At 38.4% G+C, this 23,696-nt stretch overlaps 1 protein-coding gene across 5 annotated transcripts; it reads left to right on the forward strand.

Moving 5' to 3' along the window:
• The first annotated feature begins 1,387 nt into the window (after positions 1 to 1,387).
• Positions 1,388 to 22,283, forward strand: eef2k (eukaryotic elongation factor 2 kinase). 5 transcript variants are annotated; one of them, XM_038300810.1, is made up of 20 exons: positions 1,388 to 1,515; positions 2,584 to 2,843; positions 3,372 to 3,431; positions 6,862 to 6,962; positions 11,211 to 11,271; positions 11,913 to 11,950; positions 15,090 to 15,261; positions 15,376 to 15,525; positions 15,602 to 15,734; positions 15,803 to 15,930; positions 16,076 to 16,295; positions 16,375 to 16,436; positions 18,597 to 18,674; positions 18,868 to 18,924; positions 19,122 to 19,184; positions 19,549 to 19,680; positions 20,486 to 20,674; positions 20,764 to 20,888; positions 21,041 to 21,219; positions 21,750 to 21,886. In XM_038300810.1, exons 2-20 carry the CDS (start codon positions 2,592 to 2,594, stop codon positions 21,857 to 21,859), a joined length of 2,310 nt encoding a protein of 769 aa, XP_038156738.1. In that variant the 5' UTR covers positions 1,388 to 1,515; positions 2,584 to 2,591; the 3' UTR covers positions 21,860 to 21,886. The 5 variants fall into 5 exon arrangements, with proteins under 5 accessions (XP_038156738.1, XP_038156739.1, XP_038156737.1 ...); XM_038300811.1 differs by having other exon boundaries at positions 1,417 to 1,696; positions 16,079 to 16,295; XM_038300809.1 differs by having other exon boundaries at positions 1,418 to 1,696; positions 21,750 to 22,283.
• The last annotated feature ends 1,413 nt before the right edge of the window (positions 22,284 to 23,696 follow it).

Raw genomic sequence — 23,696 nt, forward strand, 5'->3', positions numbered from 1 at the left:
AGTATTAGTAACGATCACGGGATTGGGACGGTACAGGATTAAACATTAATGGGAGCAGACGGGAGCGGGAGCAAACCAATAGTAACTTCCGCTCTAAGTTTTTCACCCGCGCTCAAAAACAACAAGAATGGGAGTGGTGCGGGAGCGGGAGTCATTCTGTATGGGAGCGGGATGGGAGTGGGAGTAATTTCACCAGGAGTGGGACGGGACAGGATTTAGATTTCTACTCTGGCCCAGGATCGGGACGGGACACCATTTTTTTCTGTGGGAGTGGGACGGGACAGGAGTGAAAATCCACTCCCGTGTCAGTCTCTAGTATGCAGCAGTTCCTGGAGGATGAAGGAATTGATACCATTGTTTGGTCCCCATGATCGCCTGACCTAAATCCAATAGAACACCTGTGGGACATTACGTTTTGATCCATCTGACGCCCCCAGGTTGCACCTCAGACTGTCCAGGAGCTCAGTGATGCCCTTGTCCAGATCAGGGAGGAGATACCCCAGACGTCTCATTGGGAGCATGCCTGACGTTGCCAGGCATGCATAGACGCACGTGGGGGCCATACAAATTACTGAATACTATTTTGAGTTGCTGCAATGAAATTTCAGCAAAATGGACTGATGGCAAAATGGCAGCATAATTTTTTCACTGTAAATTTTGGGGTGTCCTTGAATTCAGCCCTTTGTAGGTTGATCATTTTCATTTCCATCAAATGATGTGGCATCCTTTTGTTCCTAACACAACACCCAGTCCATATCAGTTTAAATGAACAGCAGGATTTGTTGCCCAATTGAGATCTGCTGTGTTTTCAAGGTGTTCCTTTAATTTTTTTGAGCAGTATATATATATATATATATATATATATATATATATATATATATATATATATATATATATATATATATATATATATATATATATATATACCACAAGTTGCCTATTATGCTTATTTGATGTCTTTACGAATCACTTAAAGTTTAACAACTTTTGCGGTTTTTTAAATACGCATCAGCCGTGTTAAATTATCCGTTTTCCAAATTGTGTTGGTCTATCAGCCATGATTATACGCTCAGCTACACCGATCCTGCACCATAAATACCCAACATGTGTTGAGCATTGGAAAGTTACTACATGGCCACGCTCCCTCTTTGTCACGAGGCTGGCAGTTTACTTGCACTGGAACATTTTGTCTTCGCCTCCTAAAAGCTATAATTTTCTCCTTCCTTACTCCAAGTCTGATGTATACATCCGCGCGTGACTGAACGTGTCCAGTTTACGCGCCTAATGTGTGTGTGAGATCGGGTTTACTCTCGTAAATCCTGCTCCTATCCTGACAGTGCTCATAATTCCGACAGCACGCCAACGCGGCAAGGACGCAGGGGGGCGTGGCCACAGAGATGAACATTATGGTGTGGTGATACGTGCAGTGGATCACCATCGTGGTGGTGGACTGTCATCGTAGCAGATCTGTACTGGAACAACACTTGATTGCCAAACACGTCCTCGGACCTTCAGGCTTAAGTGGAGAATTTGTAAACTCTCGCGTTGTTATGGGAGGAGATTATAAACCGCTGCTCATGCGATTTACTGCATCTATTTGCTAACTAAAAGCTTTGTGGAAGGAAGAAACCGGATAAACTGCCCCTGTCGCTCAGAATAGACCATTGAAAAGGTGTATGTGCTACAATTTTTGAAGGTATGTTTTTTTTAAAGTATTCATTAAGGATGAAATTAACAGTGAAAATATTAGTACTAAAAAACGCTTTTAGCTTCCTATTATAGGCTGTATGCTGCATTATTAGAGATGTCATTGAGTCTGCATTGTTAACCATTGATTTGATCAAAACAATCTGGATGCATTTGCAGGAATATGAATGCCAGTGATGATGCGTGTTTATTCTCATTGTAGTTAATCATTTGTAAACATGCAGCCGGACATCCTCACATATGCATAACATGCGGATTCTGCAGCCATGATCAAGTGTTGTTTTGCTCTTATATTAAGATGGCTGCCTGTTAAAGATGCACCGATCAAAGCTTGCAAAGATCGTTTGTATGATATTTTTACTTGATCGACGTTGATCTGGAATATTTTTGTTGAAATGCTGAAAAATCTGTTTTTCTTTATTTATTGAAGTTTCAAAAACGTGAGAATTCCCACTGTTGTTGGTGTGTGAACGCATCAGCATATTTTTAATGCACAGGTTTCACAAAAATCTGTTCCAATTCAAAGTACATATAATCTGATGGATAAAATGAGATAATCTGACTTTTTTTCCTTTATTATTATTATTATTATTATTATTATTTATTTTTGTCAGATTCAAAATGACCAACTGTTAATTTTAATACATTACTTTAATGAAAAATATCACAATCATTAGATAAAACCTGAATAAAAAATCAATTCATGCTTGAACAATATGAGGAAAAGGCCAGGGAAATTCTGCAGCATGCAAATATGAATTCTGCAGCATGCTAATAATACATCAGACCTGTTCTCTTTGGGTACAGAGGGCAGTGAAGGTCACGTTAGATGTGATTTTTTCACTCTCTGATGTCCTCTCTGTTCAAAAACAACAGCACCCATCATGGATGACGAACTGATGTTCAGCATGGAGGAGGAGGGCAGCGCCCAGAGACCCTCTTCCCAGAGAAACGGCTTCAAACAGCGGGCTTCGTCCCTCAGCGACGCCAACGCCAGCGAGGACGATGATGACGAAGAAAACTTCATCTCACCCATCTTGGGTGAATCTGCTAAAGAATCCGGCAACTACCTGAAAGACTTTGCTTACAACCGGCAGCTGTCAAACTCACTTCCAAAGACCAACTTTCTATACAGGGTGAGCAGTCAGGAAGACGTGTCAGTAAATATTGAATTTAGATAATTATTCTGCATGAAGTATAAACAGTTCTCTTATTTGCTTTACTCTATGAGTGATTTCCTTATAAGGACAGATGATCCATGCACGTCTGCACAAACACATCACTATGCGTGGTATTTGTAGTGCACGTGCTGTATATCTTATGACTGCAGTGGAAGCTGGCCACTCATCTTTAAATGTACTTGTTCTAAAAAGAACAGGAAGTACTAGAGGGTTGGTTTCAGCTCTTGTGAGCATGTAAACACGCCTAGTCCTGCTCAGCCTGACTCCCTACAGATCAGCAGCAAGGCTGCACACATAAAGCCATTATTCAGTGCACACTGCAGCTTATAAGAGAGACTGCCCCACCAGTCAGCTGTTGTTAGGTTGAATGGCCGTTTGTTTGTTTTGATATCTTCTTGCTTCTTAATGATGTTTGCATTAAGCCTGTTTGAAAAAGAAAATGATTAATGGGCTCCATTCGTTTTCTTTACCTTCTCTAAATAGCATGAAACAGAAACCGAAGCAGAGCATCGATCGTACACTGTAATGTCTGAGAACGCACGGGTATGTTTAAGGGTTTCAAGTTACACTTTACTTTCCTCCCCTCCCTGCCGTCGACCATTCATTCCTCCGTTCTCCTTTCCCTACTCTGTAATTCGCAATCCTCTTCCCTGCTTGGTGTGTTCCTCTTTATGGAAGCCCGTTGCTGCCAGTCTTTGATGAAAAAAAATATATCTTATAATTATGAGATAATACCTCATAATTAGGAGACACTATTATCTAAATCAGAGATAGATAAGTCAAAATTATGAGATGTGCTTTTTTTTCATGAGAGTTGCAGAAAGGGGCTTCCACACTTCTTCGTTGTCACTTTTTATAATTTTTCCCATCATGCTGATTGATGCTTGTTTAATTACAAATGGTACCTCACATCTTCCTTTTTTATTATACAATTCTTTTCATTTTCACCATTGTTTTTCTTTTAAACTATGTTGTAAAATTGATGTTAGAAATGTAATGTACATTTTCATTTTTTCTGTATATACAGTACCTTGAAAAATATTCACACCCCTTCAAGTTTTTTACATTTAATCATATCACAACTTTAGTTTTGAATAAATTTTTGCTTTTAAGAATGAGGAAAATGATAAATTGCTTAAATTTTTTTTTTATTTTTGTGGCTAAAAAGCAGCCACAGGATGAATGATTAAATGTTACTGCCATCAAAAGCAACAATTGTTTGGGCTTGATGGCTGCATTAGATTGAAGGGGTTTATTAAAAATACGTATTGTAGCACCACCTTCTTCATTGACGTTCAGAAAAAGTCTTCACTGTAAGCATCACGGACAGGGAAAAATAGAGCCTGTTTCCCTCTATAGAATTTAACGTGTAACTGAAATATTGATCCTACCTAAACAAGATAGTAAACTTTGGTTCCACCCTTAAATATGTACAGAAGGTTCAGAATGTTCATTTTTAACATTATTTGTAACATATTAATTGAAAATTGAATCTATGAAATGAACTTAAACAGTATAGCTGCTCCTGATGGCAGTAACAATAAATGTTGTGTGTGCCCCAAGGGGCCCGCAACCCCTTGGAGGTCCTTGGAGGTACTGCATGGGGGTCCGCTAGTTGAAATTTCTTTAAATAAACAATAAGATGAATTCAACACACTGTAGTAAACAGATAAATGAAAGCAGAAGATGTCTTTCAGTCATCAATGCTCACATTCAGCGACACACAGGAGCTCTTTCAAGCTTGGCACCGTTTCATTCACAAGACTTGTCCCATCAACCAGGAATCAGAATCAGAAATACTTTAATAATCCCAGGAAGAAATTACTTTCATTACATTACTCCATCTGTAATAGAGTGACTATAGGACCAGTTTGATATAACACAATTTCATACATTATATATAATTAGGGGTTCCCCGCTCCATCTGGCCATCAGTTTTTAGGGTCCTTGGCCTGGAAAACTTTGTAAACCCCAGCTTTAGAGTGCTCTAACTGGATAAAGAACTATACGAGAACAGGCCATTTATCATTTAAAGGTTTATGTAGAAAAAAAAGTTGCATTTATAGGTGTTGATCCACAACCAAGATTGCCATTATGTATTACCAGAGTTATCTAACTCAAGGATATTCTAACACATCAATATGCTTTGATCTGAACTATTATTCTTGGTTGCTGGCTAGCTCAAGTGATAAGTCAACTGTCCTGCAAACAGGAAGTCTGGGTTCGTATCCCAGCTTGAGGGAATGAGCTGCCAGTGTCGCTAATGTCTCCCTTTGGAATCTGGAGGTTCTGTGATCAGGCCCCACTCCCACGGACTGCCACTCTGGGTCCCTTAACCCTCACACTCCTTCCCGGGTGTGGCACAATGGCAGCCCACTGCTCCGCAAGGGGATTGGTTAAATGCAGAGAGTTCATTTCCTTGCTCTGTACTTATGACAGTTTAATGACAATAAAACACTGTAAGGAAAAAAGTTGCCTTTTTTTGACAAGTTTTATACCAGTTTTTCTGAAAATAATTGGCTAAAATGGTTAATCTTTAAGACCTTCTAGTGTATTTAAAATGAGGTGCATTCCAGTATTCCCGCCCAGAGGTAACATTGAGCATGCATTAAGTGTGGACATTCTAAAATAAAAATTTCAGTTTATGCCGCTAAAAAAAAATTTTTTCCCATAAGTTCTAAAAAAAAAAAAAAGGCTATATTTGTTAGGTACCAGTTGCCATGTCAACAGATTGCCGATTAGATTGTAGATTCATTGCAGGGTTGAACAGAACTTAGTGAAACCTCCCTAAGCTTCAGATATTGGCGTATAACTTAACCCTTTAAACCTCTCCACGCCTTTGTTGTGTTGGATTGTATTTAGAGGTGTCATATTTTCAGATTTTTAACTTCGAAAAAAAAATTGCACTAGTGTCAATTTATTAAAATAAAAACCTCTTAAAGATCTACATTTAATTTTATGATGCCAATGTGACAACATGTGCAGAAACTTGAGATGTTTGGATACTTCTGAATGGCACTGTAACCATATCATAGCCTCATACTCAGGTGGTCCCCCCGTCTGTTGTGTATTTAACACTCCGCCTGACGTAGTCGTGGTAAAATGATGCCCCTGCATTTGATCACATGAGCCTAAATCCGTCACTCTAAAACTGAACACGTCTGCTAAACAGTGAGAAGTGGGACACGAGGGGGACGTGCAGAATGGCTCCCACCTCCCCCTATGTGCTAACTCATTTAAATCACTTGTGTCAATTTATTTATGGTCTCTGCTAAGACAGTGTATGTTTTGTTTTTTAAGTTGAGTCATAAAAAGCTTTAAGGATCTCACGTTATTTAGATAGACCTGTAAATTATCCCATATTCTTTTTCATTTTTAATCAGATTTACTTAAAATTCCTTAAATTTATTGCAATTTTTGCATAATAATCACCCAAAACCTGCTCAGTTGAACAACAGCAACCAACAATATGATAACTATTTGTTGGCTTTTTCAGCAGCATAAACTGAAATTTCAATTTGGCGAACATCTAAGCGACTCTTCAATAGCTAAACCTGTGTACAATAGTTAGAGAAATAATAAAACATTAGAAAACAAGTAGTCAGAAAAAGGATGGAAGAGGACCTGTACTAACAACAAACTTTAATCTACAAAAGTTATGAATATATTAGGAAAGATTGGTGTCCTAACTTCATTATTTCCTCATTCTAATCATTTATATTAGGCCTGTGTCCTCATCTTCAAGGTCTGCCAAGAACTGGGCAGCAGCTGTATTTCAGCAAAAACATCAAACCAGAAGCTGTGTTTTGGGGGTGGAGGGGAGACAAAGCAGGCCAAGAATAACCTTTGTTGTGCAAATTGGGTCGTTTTAAGAGGAACCGCTTCATTACATGTTTGGAAAAACAGGCTTTTGTCTTTCAGGATTAAAAATTCAGATACCAGATAAGATGACGCACATCTTCTTTTGTGACAGGCGGCGTGGATAAAGGCGATTGAGAAAGCCCGAGCCATGCCTGACCCCTGGGCACAGTTTCACCTGGAGGAGATTGAGACTGAACCCTGCATTCGTTACAGGTGAGAATAACAAAGCATTAATTCAGACTTTCCTACGATTGGTTTAATGTTTTTTTATTTTGCTATAACATCTGCTCTTGCTAATAAACCATTATGTGCAGCTAGACGGTGAATGCAGTTCCATGCAAAAACATTAAAACCACATTCTTCTCATTTTTTAAGTACAGACTATACCTTATATGTGACGTTATGTTGCAAAGCGGTACAGAGAATTAAATAGTTTTTGATTTGATTTATTTTGAATGATGTAGAATAAATCCAGCCCAACCAATTGCTTGCATAAATCTAATACACATCATTATTGAATTATATGTAATTCCCTCTCTGTATAATTATGTAGGAGTAAGCTGCTCTGCTCAGATGAGACCTTCAATATTGTGTGAATGCTTGATCTATTTCTTTTAAATATTTCACAACAATGTATGAAGCTAAAAGAAACACTTCCTCAAAAAAAAAAAACAACATGCAGCCTTAATCAGAAGGTTCTACAAAGTGTGAGCTAATCGTGTCTGTTGCATAATCATACAGTGAGTATGGTAAAACGTGGAGGCAGTGACATGCGTATGTTGCTGCATGGGTTGTGCAAAGTTGATTAGTAAAGCTTTTCCAGCCTTCTTAAGGTACCAGAAGCTTGTAGCCGTATTCACCTAAATGCATTCCTGTTTTCCTGCAACTCCAAACACTTTTGTAACACTTCTGTTTACATGAAAACATGACATCTGAACTTGGGTCAAGGTGTAAACACTAAAGCTAACCCCACCTCATCACCTAAAATAGTCAATAAAATGACCGTGCTGTCATTCGGTGGTTTGTTTACAAAGAGCAGCAGAGTCAGCGCGGTCAGATTGGCTTGCAGCCGGATGCTTCACACGTCGCTGGGTTAGACGTTGGCGTATTGACAAACATCTCCACGCCCTCAAAGTTGAACATTAAGCAAAACCCTTAAGTGTTTTTTTAGAGAATTATCATCTTACATTTGGGTGCGGTACTAAGATATTGAAGGCCAACTTGGCTACTAATATAAACAAACACACACCCTGCTTAAACTACGTAAGCTACAGTGGCATGAACACAACAACAGGGGTGTGGGTGTGTGCAAAAAGCAGCAGGGGTGAGTAAGGACGTCCGAGGCTGGGATTTGCCCTGATGTGCATTCTCTCTCTCTCTGTTCTAATTTTACACGCCTGTAACTTCAACCTTCCTGCACCCTGGCTGCAGTGGTACGCTGTGTTCCCAGGCCTGAAATGTCACAGCAAACAGACTTGAAAATGAGTTATTATGTTATTTCCCTCATTTAAGCGAGAGGAATGCATCCTCTTAGCAGCAGCTCTAAGGGCTGCCTATCCTACAGGGTTTAATACCTCGCTGCACACTCCCTGCTGATTCAGATAAACAGACCCTCATTGATATTTCTATCACTGATTTACCTCCCCTTACTCCCAGCTAAAGTCAGTATGAAAGCAGTCAGGATGACCTTTCCTTAAGAACAGAACCTCCTTGTTTCGTTCTGTTCCTCTTTTACCTACCAGATGAATCATGTGGCTTCCTGATAAGAATGGATAATGAGCTGTGGACAAAGTTCTGCACTTGGCAAACACAAATGAACCCGAGTCCTTTTAATCCAAGCCTCTGCTATGGAAGAAGGGAAGCAGTGAGAGTGAGAAAGGAAAAGTAAACCCATGCTGATATTAAGTAACAGGTGGTGAAAGAAAAAAAGGATATTTTATTTCCTCACTTGTAGATTGAGGGTCACAGGGTTCAGTTGCCCAGCCGCATAACAGAGCAGCAGATGCTCGGCTTACGCTGTGACATGGCAAAGCATCAAATGCCTCCTTTTAACGAGTGACAGCAAGGAATGTTTGTTTCTACATTGGAGCAGCAACTTTTAAAGGACCAACTCTGCCATATTTAAAAATAAATACAGAAATAAATAAATGCTCATTAAATGTATAAGCATACAATTAATTGCCAACAAAAAAGTGAGACATAAATGTATATAACTCTTAATTAGCTTCTTTATTTATTTGCCTTTGTAATATTTACCTTATTTATTTTTCTGTCCTTTATAATCTTCAACTTTATTTTTTAATTACTTATATTTTTAAGTATTTATTTATGTGCATGTTATAATATTTTTGTCTGTTTTATTCTTCCTTTGTATTTTTTTACCTTAGTTATTTCTTCGCCGCTGTTTATTTCTCTCTGCCCTTTTTACATTTCTCTCTGTCCTTTTTACATTTCTCTCTGCCCTTTTTACATTTCTCTATGCATTTCTGTCTCATTATGCAAATGAGGAGGGGGTGTGTCCTAGAGAGTCAACTTCTGCTCATTGGTTGGCTTGGCGTTCCATCTCCTTAACTCACAGAGCTCAGAGTACTAAGTTAAATGTTCTCTTTTCTGTTGCTGTTGTTCAATAAAAGTACGTTTTAAGATCATTTGAGACGAGAACCTTATACTTTTAAGCATCACCATATGGCCCATTCAAAGATTTAATGCGTAATTTAAAAGAAAATGTGACGAACTTGAGAGGACCGTGGCAACCAGCGGAGCTCCGAAGCTGACGGCAGCCAGGTCTATAGCCAGGCTATGATGGCGATTTTTTGTTGTATTTGGCAAAGTTTGGCAAAGTCCCTACTCAAGTTCTAATGACTTCAGACTCGACATCAGACTCTCCTCCTGTAGATTCGACCGATGTAGTAAAATGCTAACCAACACGCTTCACACACGGTTATGCCGAGAGAGGGCCGCTGCAGATGGCCTGTGGTTAGACCTGGCTGCCGTCAGCTTCGGAGCTCCGCTGGTGCCGCTGTCCTCTCAAGTTCGTCACATTTTCTTTTAAATTACGCATTAAATCTGTGAATGGGCCATATAGTGATGCTTAAAAGTATAAGGTTCTCGCCTCAAATGATCTTAAAACGTACTTTTATTGAACAACAGCAACAGAAAAGAGAACATTTAACTTAGTACTCTGAGCTCTGTGAGTTAAGAAGATGGACCGCCAAGCCAACCAATGAGCAGAAGTTGACTCTCTAGGACACACCCCCTCCTCATTTGCATAATGAGACAGAAATGCATAGAGAAATGTAAAAAGGGCAGAGAGAAATGTAAAAAGGGCAGAGAGAAATGTAAAAAGGGCATAGAGAAATGTAAAAAGGGCAGAGAGAAATGTAAAAAGGGCATAGAGAAATGTAAAAAGGGCAGAGAGAAATGTAAAAAGGGCATAGAGAAATGTAAAAAGGGCAGAGAGAAATGTAAAAAGGGCATAGAGAAATGTAAAAAGGGCAGAGAAAAATGTAAAAAGGGCATAGAGAAATAAACAGCGGCGAAGAAATAACTAAGGTAAAAAAATACAAAGGAAGAATAAAACAGACAAAAATATTATAACATGCACATAAATAAATACTTAAAAATATAAGCAATTAAAAAATAAAGTTGAAGATTATAAAGGACAGAAAAATAAATAAGGTAAATATTACAAAGGCAAATAAATAAAGAAGCTAATTAAGAGTTATATACATTTATGTCTCACTTTTTTGTTGGCAATTAATTGTATGCTTATACATTTATTGAGCATTTATTTATTTCTGTATTTATTTTTAAATATGGCAGAGTTGGTCCTTCATACTAAACATCTGTGTGCAAAACTAAAGAGGAAGCCCTGTGGGTTGTTAATGGTGTGGTATGGTGGTGGCAGCATCATGCTGAGGGGATGCTTTTCTTCTTTTTATACAGGGACCCATTGTGGGTTGAGTTAAATGGAATCCTTAATATTATTTGACTTTATGTTGTAAAGGATGTGAGTTTCTCCTCTGTCTGTGTGAAGTGATTTTAGAGTCCATTTCTTTCATAGTAGACTTTTTTTGGTATTGTATTGTAGCTCTTTGCTAATGTGGCTTGTGTTTAGTGAACTTAAGTGGGTCCAACACATGAAACAAGCCATTAACCATCAACTGAGTAAAAACCAGAATAGGCCGGACATATTTTTATATGACGATAATCCTCAGGTTATTATCTACACTATATCAGATTATTATTTATATGTTATATGAGGTTATTATTTATGCATTTGACGTTTTGGTGTCTAAATGATCTGTAACTATAAAAAACACTGTTTGCAAAATGATTGTTCTCTTATTTTACTTCCTGTCATTTACAAACCTATGACCACCTGAGTCATTGGAGGCTTCAGTTGATATACTTAGTAATATAATTTTTTTTTAAAGGCTTTTTTGTTTTATTTCTTCACAGGTACAGCGCTGTCACAGGGGAATGGGCTCAAGACCAGATCCACATCAAGATGGCGGCACAGGTATTTTAACTAAAGTCATTATGGGAGCCTTAAGGGATAAAAATGGGTTGACAAAAATGTCCAAATGAGTTCCATGAAGGCCTAATATTAATTTCCTATCTGTTTCATAAAAGATGGGCAGCAAAACACAATGAATAAGAATAAAATTAAAGTAAATTAGCTAAGTAAAAGTCTTAAACTGGATGTTATTTATGAGAATTTCAGCTTCTGGCTACTTAAAACAAAATTAATTTTAGAATATTGTCAGAATATTAAAAAAAATCTATCTATACATACAAATGTGCTTGGTTAAAAGTGTTTAATATCAGCTTAATAATCTTTGAAAATGTGACTTTTTTTTTTATTTGACAAAGTGACATCAGGAAGCATATTTTTATTGATTTGTTAATGATAGATCAAGTTCTGCATAAGGTAGAGTAACACAATCATGCTTTATTAGTAATAAGGCTGAAATATAACTTGCCCAGTAGTTTAGGGCCTAATTATTACAAATCCAGACTGATCAAAATCCATAAGGGATGTATGTTCCTCCCCTTCTTTAGTGGTTGGATGGGGCTTTGGTGTCATGTTTAATAAAAGGAACAATATAAGTTACTGTACAGTGAAGTTAATTCTCTGTCTGGTTTCCTGGTTTCTTACAGCCCTTCGGGAAAGGAGCCATGAGGGAGTGCTTCAGAGCGTGAGTTAAAACATTTCTCCGCATTCATCTTCTCATTTAGCTTCTTTTGGGGATTTAGAGACAACATAAACTAAACAGGAATAGACGCTGACCCATATTCTCTGTCGTGGGGATTGCAGCTGATGGACACTGTATTTTTAGATCGCAGCACTAAAGATAGAATATTGTTGATTTCTGGCTGCAGTCTCATAACATTGACCCCCCCAGATGTTTATGGTTTGAGTAAATTCCAAGCCATTATATGTTTATTTTCCTAGATAACAATATTAAACTAGAGCCGCTAGAGGTTATTAAATGGATTCGTGCCGTCCTCAGCAAGCCTGCTGGCTTGCCGTCCTGTCTGTTTCCCCCCAAATCAGCTCAATGAGTCTTTGAAAGGGTCTTAATATTTTTTGTTGCCTCCTATAAATGTTCGTACTGCTTTGAACATCCATTTGTAGGGCATTAAGCATCTTAGTTTCAGTGCCTGAAGTCTACAGCTGAGAGGACTCCAAAAGGGACGACATTAACAATGATTTATTATAACTGGGAAGGAGGCATTAACCCATAATTTAAGGAATTTGAAGAAATAAAATGGAGACAATTTAAGGATATTCTAAAATATTGATGTATTTTTTCAGTAAAACCGTTTTTCACACCTTTTTTTCTAAACCTTCAGGTCAAAGCGGTCATTAGTAATTACCAACAGTATTTAATAAATTATATGTAAACAGATTCATACGCTATTTAACAGCTGCTGCAGATATTATGTTTGGGAAAAGTTATTAGACCTAACGATTTCCCCATACTAGCACTAATTAAATTACCCAATTTAAGGCATATATAGTTTAGGCCCTATACTGTATCCTTGAACTGGAGCACTTAAGGAACGGCAGGTGATTTATGAGGGTTTTTTTAAACGCTCTGATCAGATTTCTGAATTTGCCATAACTCTATGCTGTATTCTGCCTGTTTATTGCTTAAAACTGAAACAGAATCTGATATAAAAGCAGAACCCCATGCCCAGACACATTTCACATCGAGAAAAAGGCAAACGTGGAGATTTATCAGGGGGAGTTAAGTGGGAGCATGGTCAGAACCAAGGACAATAACTGTGGATCTTATAGATTATCTAAGTAGCTAAAATGCTATGAGGGATAAAATGCTCAGCTAATCTATCAATGGATCTGCTCAGAAGTCTAAATACCACATAGAACAGCTTTTCTGACATAGTTATGGTTGTAACATTAGGGCGTTAGGATTGGTTAGCTAGAACGGTCTAATGTATCTCTGAGTGCAGCATTATTCCTGAACCTGGGGTTGTGACTAGGGCTGCAACTACCGGTAACGCTTATTTTGCAAAGCGGTTAATCTGTCGATTATTTTTTCAATTAATGGATTAATAACCGGATAACCAAAATTAAACCAGGTAACACTGAAATGTTTCCACTTGAGGAGTTCTGGATTGAACATATTGACAAATGAAAAAGTATTTTTTTTTTAGCTTAAATACAAAATGTTTACACATCTTTTTTTTTTTTTTTTTTTACGGCACTAGTGGCTAATTTTTTCAAGAGTAGGCTGCCCGGAATGGGGATATGAGAGAGGGGGGGAGACATGCAGCAAAGGACCACAACTCTGATTCGAACCCGGGTCGGAGAACTAAGGACTCCGTACTAACCACTGGGCCACCTGCATTCCCCAAATATTGATATTTTTGTTACAATTTTAATATAATTATGCTCTAAGTGCTCTTTCAGCTAAAGGCATTTCTTACAGTCTCTATCCTCCTGTTAACCATTAATAGATCGTTAAATTAGTTGACAATTATTTCAATAATCAAGATTATTCCGATTAATTGTTTCAGCCCTAGTTGTGACCAAGCTAACATCAACTGTTTTTATCACTAAGACTGTTGTAGGATCAAAAGAATACCTTCTCAACCAAATTCCTTAGGGAGTTTTGAACAATAAACTTAGACAGACAGCAGCCCCCCCAAGTGTCCTTTATCAAATAGCTGAACTTCATCAGCTTAATAATAATTTTTTTTCTCAGAAAACTGTGATCCCCAATGACTCCTTGTGTCATTTGGTACCTGGTCGCACGAAAAGCATAAATAACCGATTTATTTTCCTGGTCTAAATTGTGTTTTATTTTGAAAAATGAAGGGATTCTCCCATTAAATCCATCTTGGACTCACTCTTGACGTAGGTCGGCCATGACACCTCACCTCCAGCTTCAAACCCCTACCTGGTTGCAGCAAAATAAGCTCAAGTCTCCCAGTGACTCACTGCTATTATGAGTATTTAATAGGCTGTTTTCATGGACTTTGTTTTTTGGTGTCTTCTTTGACAGGCATTTTAAACGTTTCTATATCGACAGAGTCATCTAAAGATCAGTCAGTTAAAATGGTGTCTGCATTAAACCGGTTTGTGGCACAAAAATGGTTTAATGTTACAGTGTAGATATGCATCATATTTGAATATTTCTTACAATAACAAAAATTTGAACCCAAAAGGTTTTCGGTTGTTTAACCAAAAATAAAATTTGTTTGCACACAAATTTCCTCTTTGAAAAAACCCATCTGCAGTCAAATCAACTTAAACCTTACATACATATCTCTTGCCCTATTCAGGCTTTAAGCCATTGGTAAAATGTTAATTGAGCATTTGCATATTAATGAAACAGCCTAAGTGAGCGTGGCTTATCTCAAACAGAATCACCAAATGATTCCATACCTACAGGTTTTTAAAAAAGCGTGATTTACACGGTATCATGTTTCTTAAGCTTTGCAAAGCTTGGACCCCAATACACAAAAAATGATACTAGTTGTATTTCCCCATTTAATCCTCATTAAGTTGGAAATATAAACAATGTTTACCTTTTAATAAGTGAAAAATTCCCCCTGTGGCCTTACAAGACCATGCATGTTCCTCTCTAACAGACCAAACTGCCATATCCAGCCTGTTTTTCTTGTAGCGAACCTTTAATGCTTGAGTTTAAAGCTGTCTCTCTGTAAACAGAACACTTTCAGCTCGTCCCGTAATTTATTGTTCTACTTTTTTGATTTTTGATAAAGATCTTTATAAAACTGTATTTATTTGTATGGGGATTATTATACATTTCTTGACATACATCCTGCTGCCTTGTTTACTTCCAGCAAGAAGTTGTCAAACTTCTCACACAGCAGCAACTGGAAGTCAGCGTCAAACTATGTGGCCAAGCGCTACATGGAGACCGTGGACAGAGAGGTTTACTTTGAAGACGTCCGGCTGCAGATGGAGGCCAAACTCTGGGGGGAGGAGTACAACCGGCACAGACCTCCCAAACAGGTAGAAGGAAAAACATTCACTTTAATGCAGGGAGAACAAACCATACTAATATGTATTATGAGAGTAGAAGTAATAAGTTGTAGCCTGACAGAAAATGTGTTATGCAATGCTTAGGTGGACATCATGCAGATGTGTGTGGTGGAGATGACAAACAGGCCGGGAAAGCCTGTCTTCCATCTGGAGCATTACATTGAGGGAAAATACATCAAGTACAACTCCAACTCTGGTTTCGTGAGAGACGACAACATCCGTCTGACTCCACAGGTGAGGGATGTTACATCTCAGTGAGGAGACGCCCCTGGCCTGCAGTCCTCTATAATCTCACCCTTTCCTCCATCAGGCCTTCAGTCACTTCACCTTTGAGCGCTCCGGCCACCAGCTGATCGTGGTGGACATCCAGGGAGTCGGAGATCTTTACACGGACCCTCAGATCCACACAGAGAAGGGAACAGATTTCGGAGATGGGAATCTTGGTACGTTTCTTCTCTTTACTCCTTACTGGCCACAGAAATTCCTCAGTCTGACGACATCGGCGTTCCAGGTGTGCGAGGCATGGCTCTGTTCTTCCATTCCCACCTGTGCAACAAGATCTGCAAGAGCATGGGCCTGACGCCTTTCGACCTTTCCGAGCCGGAGTCATCCCAGCTGGACTGTACCAACAAACTTCTGGTAATTTTACTAATTTATTACTACTGGTAAGCTTCCTGAAGGTAGCAGCTGGTTAGATTAACCAGCGATTTCTAGAGGGATCCTGAACAGTCTGGAATATCCACCCGCACATCCCTCCTCTAAGTTCTTTCTTGCATTTTTCCAGAAGTCAGCCAAGACGGTGCTAAGGGGCTGTGAAGAGGTCTGCGGCTCGCCACGTGTCCGCACCTGGTCTGCAAGCCGGGTCCCTCCCCTTTTGTCCCGCCTGTCTGATCCCTCATCGGCTGACGAGAGTGCGAGCGACGTGGACTCTATCCCCTGCTCGCCTCTCACCCTGCCCTTTTCTCCTATAGTGGCTCCTGGATCCATGGGCAGATCCCCCTCTGGTACGTTCCTAAAACTTTATTATTCTGCATATAATTCAGTAGGACTATTCCAGTTCTGACATTTTACTGTATTTTCCAGGCCTGTCGCTCTCTGGAATGTATGAACACGACAGGCTGAACAATAACACAGCTGATCACAGGGTGAGTAATGAATAAGTGAGCAGAACTAGAAACATTGGCTGCAAACTCCTCGCATATGAAAGTGTAGCCTGAGTTAGATAAGAAAAAAAAAAGCGTATTGATTTATTTTGCATTTAAAAAGCATTTCAAATTCTTGAAAAACAACGTAGTTACTTAGAATTTAATGAATGAATGGCATATTATATGGTGGCACTTTAAGTCCTCTCTATTATCATGTTGAACCATCTACTGAGGGTTTTTACTGTTCGTCTTTGTTCAAACCACTTTTCCCACACATGGAGGATTATGGGTGTTCAGCCTCCTGCCACCCAGCAGACATTTTGCTTGTGTGCAGCCCGGCTAACAAACAGCAGTTAGGCCCCCTAGATGAGGAGGCTTTGCATGGGTCCAAAGCTGTTTTTTTTTTGGAAAGGCTCGACGTGCTGACGGCAGCTGAGGCCTGTTCAACAATGCACCTGCTCACAAGTGCAGCTCGTGAAAACAGACCTTTTCTGTAACAGTGCTCTGAAACAACAACCCATTGTTTTTGCCATATGGTCTGTTTAAGCTTCTGAAAGATATTTCTTGTTTGTTCAGAGGTTTGTTGCTCTTTACTTTTTGTGTCCATGGAAAATAGGAGGGAAAAAAAGATGCACATAGACACATTTCTAATTGGGTTTCAAAAAATGTTGGGGATCAGTTGCCATTATTACTCTACAGTGAGAGAAACCAAACACCCATCTGATAATATGTATGTTTTATTGGAAAATGGGAGCATCAGATACTATTATAAGTTACCAAAATGGGAGGTGAGACTCTGGCTCAATCCAAGTACCTCAAATTGGCAAAGGCACCTAAGCTATGGCAGAAGTGCATCCAAAGTCGCCACAGTAAGTGTTATCCAAATACTGCTGCACTGGAAAAAAGATATAGAAATAAGTAAAAAATTGTTAAATTAAGTGTATTTACACTTAATTTGAGTAGGTAAATAAGATAGTTTGCATATGGAATGAGTATTTTTACTCTTAAAATAAGATATTTGGATAAAATGCACTTGAAATAAGACAATACAATTGTGTTTTCTTATTTTAAGAGTAAATTGTCTTGTTCCATTGGCAAAATGTCTCTTTTACCTCCTCAATCCAAGAGCAAATGCACTTATTTTAAGAAAAAATGACTCATCTAGATTTCAATTTTTCCCAGTGTGGAAGTAAAGAAAGAGCAAGGAGGAGGAAGCAGGATGCTTCCTAGTGCCCATACAGTTTGCATGACTCTCTGACGTCCTTAGCTTCCCCTGATAGCTATATGGTTTCCCACAATCCTTTGCGTTACAGAATGTATGGGCACAGCCTAGCATGTGGAGTTTAACAAAATACATTAATTTCATGACACATACTTTGTGAGACACATCCTAATGTCTCATCATATGTTTTAGGTTTAAATTGGAGAGCTTCATCCATTTGCTAAATTTGTGTAACTTTTGTTTTTGTAGTTCTTTTCCAGTAGGCTGTTTCCCAATTTGACCATCGTCATATTTGTATGTGTCCACCGAGTAATGAGGTCTATAAGGCAGAAGGCTGTTTGGATTCAGAACAGCAGTCCTGGCTTCCTTTCCTGCCCTGGATAATGTTTTTACTGTTGACCCTGCGAAAGGTGAAGGGAAAGGCGCTAAGAGCAGGAGGTAGGAGCTAGAATTTGAGGTATTTGGATCGAGCAGCTGTTTCTCTCGAAAATCTAGATTAAAACTGCATAGCAGAAGTCTTTATTGGGGAGGTGTGACCCCCTAGTGGCAGAGGTACTGCAGGGCGAGTTGGAAAATTGAAGACATTTATCATAAATAAATCAAGTTTAATATTATGTTTACTGGTTTTAATTTCAATATTGGCTTATTTTTGTCTTACCTTACCATGGGTATCAAGAATTAGTACCAAGACCTGATAGCTGTGGACTAATCCTGATTTATTTTGTCATATTTTCAGTTGGAAATTAGTTCTAAGATCTTGTCAGTACCACTTTTACATAGGACAGTGTTTGATTGAACAGTCAGAGGTTTAATTATCCATGGGTTATTCTACCAACTATGAAACCATGGGTTATCCTAAGACTCTATTTTGGTTGTTAATTCAACACTTTTTTTTATACTTTTGTTAGATGTGTCAGCATTTTGTCTCCTGTTTGCAGGAGTCTGAGAGCGGCGGAGACAGCGGCTACCCCAGCGAGAGGAGGAGTGAAGGGGATCCTAATGATCACATAGACGGGGTAATGACGTCATCTTCTCACATCCAAATTTATCTAAAATTTATTATTAACACAGTTATAATGATCCAGTTGGTAAATATCCCAGTAGGATATATCTGATATAATAAAACAAAGTAGTCGAGTTTTACTCCTATTATAAAGGTGCATTTCCTGACAGCAGGTGGATTAATGCATGTTGTGTGTCTTCATATAGGCCCATCACCGCTACCACAGACCTTACTCTGAGTCGGATGATGACAGCATCAGACGGGTAAATAAGCTACAATACATTTGTGTGACCCCCTCCCCTCCCCTGGATCAAAGTCATTCTGGCTACGATCCAATAACCTCTCTCTTAATTTCCTCCCTCATTATCATGTTTTCACATTTTCCCTCCTTTTAAAATCAACCATTCCACTCCTTTCCATTAACATGGCTCCTACTCATCTGTTTCCCTCCCCTGACTAGAGGAAGATGGCTCCTTTAAGAGTCTCAGCAAACTTATACTCACAAAGTCCAGCCAACGAAGGGGTGATTATTTGCATGTAGGCTTTATAAAGCAGCTGTTTCCTTTAAAGCGCTTTTGCTGTTTCCAAAGCTTTAAAGATTGTGCAGCTGCTCCAATATGCACGCTTCAGGATGTTTCTAGATTGTTTTTGTTAGCACAGTTGATAAATATTATAAAACACAGTTAGATGATTTGCAGAAACGAAACACCACAAGTCCACCATTTAGTTTAATACTTGACGCCACAATGGCTTTCTGTGTGTTTTTTGGCTTCTATTGCTATGAGCTCAAACCTGCTGTTTGTTATTGCCTGCTCTCCATAAGAGTTGCTCATAATTCATTGACTGTTTCTTTTTTTGTTTGATCTTGGTTGGCGGGGTCTAATCAGATGACAGACGAGAAGTGGACCATCTTCCATTCATCTCGTGCCCACGTCCACCGTTCTTCCTGTGTGGCCACCGAGGTGGAGCGCCTCAACGCTCTGATGCAGAAAAAGATCGGCCAGTCCATCCTGGGAAAGGTGAGACCACAAATGTCAGATTTATTCAACCTGAACGTTAGTAAAGATCCGACCAAAACCAGCAGCTTTTGTCCCATTTTGATTTCAATTTAGCATTCTGACCAAACTGAAGAATAATCTGTAATCAAGTACTAGTACCCAGTGCTTTAAGTGGAATAAAATGAGTGCTGGCACTCCTTTAATACTTTACAAACATAGCTAATATTTTTATTCAGATCTATCTATCGTTCTATAGATCTAATTATAAAGAAAAAATAAGCAAAGCATTCCTAAATCAAATCTATGTGAGCTAAATTTAGTGTCATAAACCACTTTTATTAAAGATATAGTGCAGGATGTTCTTTTTCCAGGTGGATCATCAAAATAAGCGGTCCTCCTTATTGTCAATCATTCTGGTGATATGCTTACGTAAGGCCTTCCTACGTGCTCTGAGTCTGACATAGTGGAAAAAATGCTAATCTTCTTTTGGAAACTAAGCTTGTATGAGCGATGCAAACAGCAACTTTTAAACAGAGCGTGCACGAGGAGAAATGGGCCCGTGCACGCTCTCTCTCGGGAGCAGGTACAGGGTTGTGCATGTGCGTTTTTTTTTTTTTTCAAAAATTCACGAAAATCCGCCGCTATACCTTTAATCTTGTTGTGTTCAAATGGAAATTTAATAGCAATAAAAAATAAACATATAAATGAATGGGTTTTTAAAGCAAATTATTAAGATTTCAGTCATATTATTACGGAAAAAATGCCCCCCCCAATACCTCATATTTAATTTGCTTTTATTTTAACGCCTCTGACTTCTCCTGACCAGGTCCACCTGGCTATGGTCCGCTACCACGAAGCGGGTCGGTTCTGCGAGAAGGACGAGCAGTGGGATCAGGACTCAGCCTTTTTCCACCTGGAGAGAGCTGCCCTGTGCGGAGAGCTGGAGGCCATAGTAGCCTTGGGAAAATGTTACCTCCAGCTGCCTCATCATGTCCTTCCAGACATGGAGGTGGAGGTAAAACCTGCTAATTTGACTCCTTATTTTACTAGGGAGCTGATGGGACTTGGTTTAAGCCTTTTTCCACTGTGCATGTTTGTTTGCAGGATAACGCTGGTTACAGGATGAAGGGATTTAAGTATCTGCTGCAGGCTGCTGAGGCTGGAGACAGATCTTCTATGATCATCGTGGCCAGAGCCTTCGATACTGGATTCAATCTGTCTGCTGACAGGTCAGTGAAGGGTCAGCAAGCAGATATATTTAGAGTACTAAGATGATTTGATATTTTACTGCACCCTAGTGGATTTATAATAGAATTAGATTTAGCTTTGGAGTTTTTCTCTCATAAAGGTCCCCTAAATATCTATGCTTTTATATTCACAGAAAGCAGGACTGGGCTGAAGCGATCCACTGGTACGACAGCGCTCTGAACATGATGGACTATGATGAAGGCGGGGAGTTTGACGGCACGCAGGACGAGCCGAGGTACTTGCTGCTGGCTAGAGAGGCAGAGATGTACCAAGAGGGAGGCTTCAACCTCACCGCAGATCCACAGAAAGCAGGTTCGCTTCCATCTCAACCTTTAAGTTTTCATTAAACCTTCATGATTTCTATTTTTTTTTTCTTTCCTTACACTCAGACATCCCACATTATAAAGTTCAGGCTACCCAAACCTAACTGGCCGCTGTGTAAAATGATGTAACTGTAATGAAGCTCGCTGTATGGTGCATTTTAATTAGCCAGATCTGTTGAATCAGTAAGCAGTTGCCTGAAAACATAAAGTAGGCTAGAGAATATTAAAAAGAAATACAGAGACCCAATAAAAAAAAAAAAATCATAAAGAAATCAAGAACAGATAACGAACACAAATGGGACAAAATCTGGTATAGTTTTTCAATCCATTCTTGAATTTAGCCTCAATTTAAACCATTTGATTAAAATATAAATAGGATATGTTGAAAGTGAAACAGGTAATAGACTTGAGAGCCATTTAAATGCTATATTTATACCAGTTTGCATAGGCAAAATGAAATGGATGATAACATTTGTCTGTTTGTTGTAACAGCCGTTAACGTTTAATCTCTCCATGCAGGGGATCTGTTTACGGAAGCTGCAGAAGCTGCCATTGCAGCCATGAAAGGTCGCCTGGCTAACCAGTACTACATGAAAGCTGAAGAAGCCTGGGCACTGGTCGAAGAGTAGTCATGGAGACCGATTGAAGCCTGGGGCAGTTTATGAGTCACATGGATTTTTACACGTTCAGCATTTTACCCTGAATAATGATTGTTTACATATTTTTACGACAGACTTTTTGCTGTTAGCAGTTTTCATGTGCGTGTGTTTGCTGAGCCATTGACGATCAGATTTCTCTCTGCTTGTTTTCCTCTTTTTTTTCTGAGGCTAATCATCCTGTCTTCCTTTTTTTTCAGCTAATACTCGGACCCTTGTTTTATAATTTAATTCAAAATGGTTGTGTAAATAAGAAAAGAAAAAAGGTCTGAAGAATCTGAACAAAGATAAATGTTTACTTATTTTCCCCTCTAATGTTATTTAATTAACGTTGGAAGAGCTTATGTATAAAGATACAGAGTGTGAAAGTATAAAATAAAGTTTGCCTTGCTTTTTATTGGTCTTGAATTCTTTTACGTCTTTGTCCGGTCTGCAGCTAAATAAATTTTGATTTTGTCACATTGCACTCCATGTTTAGGGGGTAAAAATGTGTAAATCAGGATCAGAAATACTTTAATAATCCCTTATTAAAGTATTTCTGTTACAGTTTTATATATATAGTTACAGTTATAGTTTTTTATATATATATATATATATATATATATATATATATATATATATATATATATATATATATAACTAAATCCAAGTAAAGTGATAGTGACGTGCAAAAATAGTGCATAAATGTTAATTACAGAGGGGGGGTGTCTGAATCACTTCAGGGAGGCATTAAAAAGCTTTACAGATCATATTTACACAAAGTAATATTATACAATAAAATAAAAAAACAAACTGAGTAAATATATTCAGTAGGGGGGAAAAATCTCATTAAGATTTTTAATAAAAAAAAAATACTGTTCTAAAGAAAATGTCACTAGGCAAAAGGCAACATACAACATACACCATCTGCAGATCTATCACAGCCACACAAGCCCCACAAACTCATATTTAGGGGGTCATATGAAGTAAGCACTTAACCTAACAGCCACAATTTCAGTAGAATAGGTTGAATACATAGAAAAAAGTTCAGTTCTATGAACTAAAACAGCCTAACATAGGGTTAAAAAATAAACTTGCATAAAGACACTTTAGCAGAGTGAAATTAGGACAATAAGCAAGAGATTTTGAAAGCATGTTATTATGGTTTAAAATCAGCATCATAGCTGCCTACCTTGGTTGTTTGGTGTTTATGCTGTTTGTCAGAGATACAGAGCTGAAAATGGATTTTCCATGGTTTAACAGCACATTAAGAAAAGCATCTGAAATATAAATGAAAAAGAATAGTGTGAAATTATTTGTCAAGATAGTAGTTTAAAACATAAATATAGCATCAAAGAGAAGTAAATGCAGGAGTGCTGAATATACATGTATAAATGCTATATGTTCAGATGATATGTTCCCTGCATGTATAACATAACATTTTTGGAAACCCATAGCATAAGTATAAAAGCCTGAAGTGGAGAGCCTCCTATCGGGAATGTTTACTGGTTAAACTGGTCACAAAACACAGCCCAGTAGAGTTTAGAAAACTGCATGTTTATAATAAAGATGACAGGATAGTAAATGTATATTTGTTATTAGGCTTAAATTGAAAACAATATCAGTATTTGCAAATTCAGGTCTACTAGCAGCAAGTAAAAATTGAATGTAAATCCTAAGATGAATAGCAATGACAAAAAAAAAATACCAAAATAAGATTGAATTTACAATATTTGCACATATTCTTAAAAATGTGCAAGTGAGTAACTCAAAAATGAAAACTGTGCTATATATATATATGCAATAATAGCAGACTGTGTATATAAGAATA

Source organism: Cyprinodon tularosa, unplaced genomic scaffold (assembly GCF_016077235.1).
Source record: "Cyprinodon tularosa strain WSP-4 unplaced genomic scaffold, ASM1607723v1 ctg457, whole genome shotgun sequence".
Classification (NCBI taxonomy): domain Eukaryota; kingdom Metazoa; phylum Chordata; class Actinopteri; order Cyprinodontiformes; family Cyprinodontidae; genus Cyprinodon; species Cyprinodon tularosa.

Excerpts from the sequence above, each read along its gene's own strand:
- eef2k (XM_038300810.1), top strand. The coding sequence starts at position 2,592 with ATGGATGACGAACTGATGTTCAGCATGGAGGAGGAGGGCAGCGCCCAG. Across the intron at positions 15,262-15,375 it reads GGCACAGACCTCCCAAACAG|GTGGACATCATGCAGATGTG; the intron begins GTAGAAGGAAAA and ends TGCAATGCTTAG. Across the intron at positions 19,185-19,548 it reads AAAGTCCAGCCAACGAAGGG|ATGACAGACGAGAAGTGGAC; the intron begins GTGATTATTTGC and ends GGGTCTAATCAG.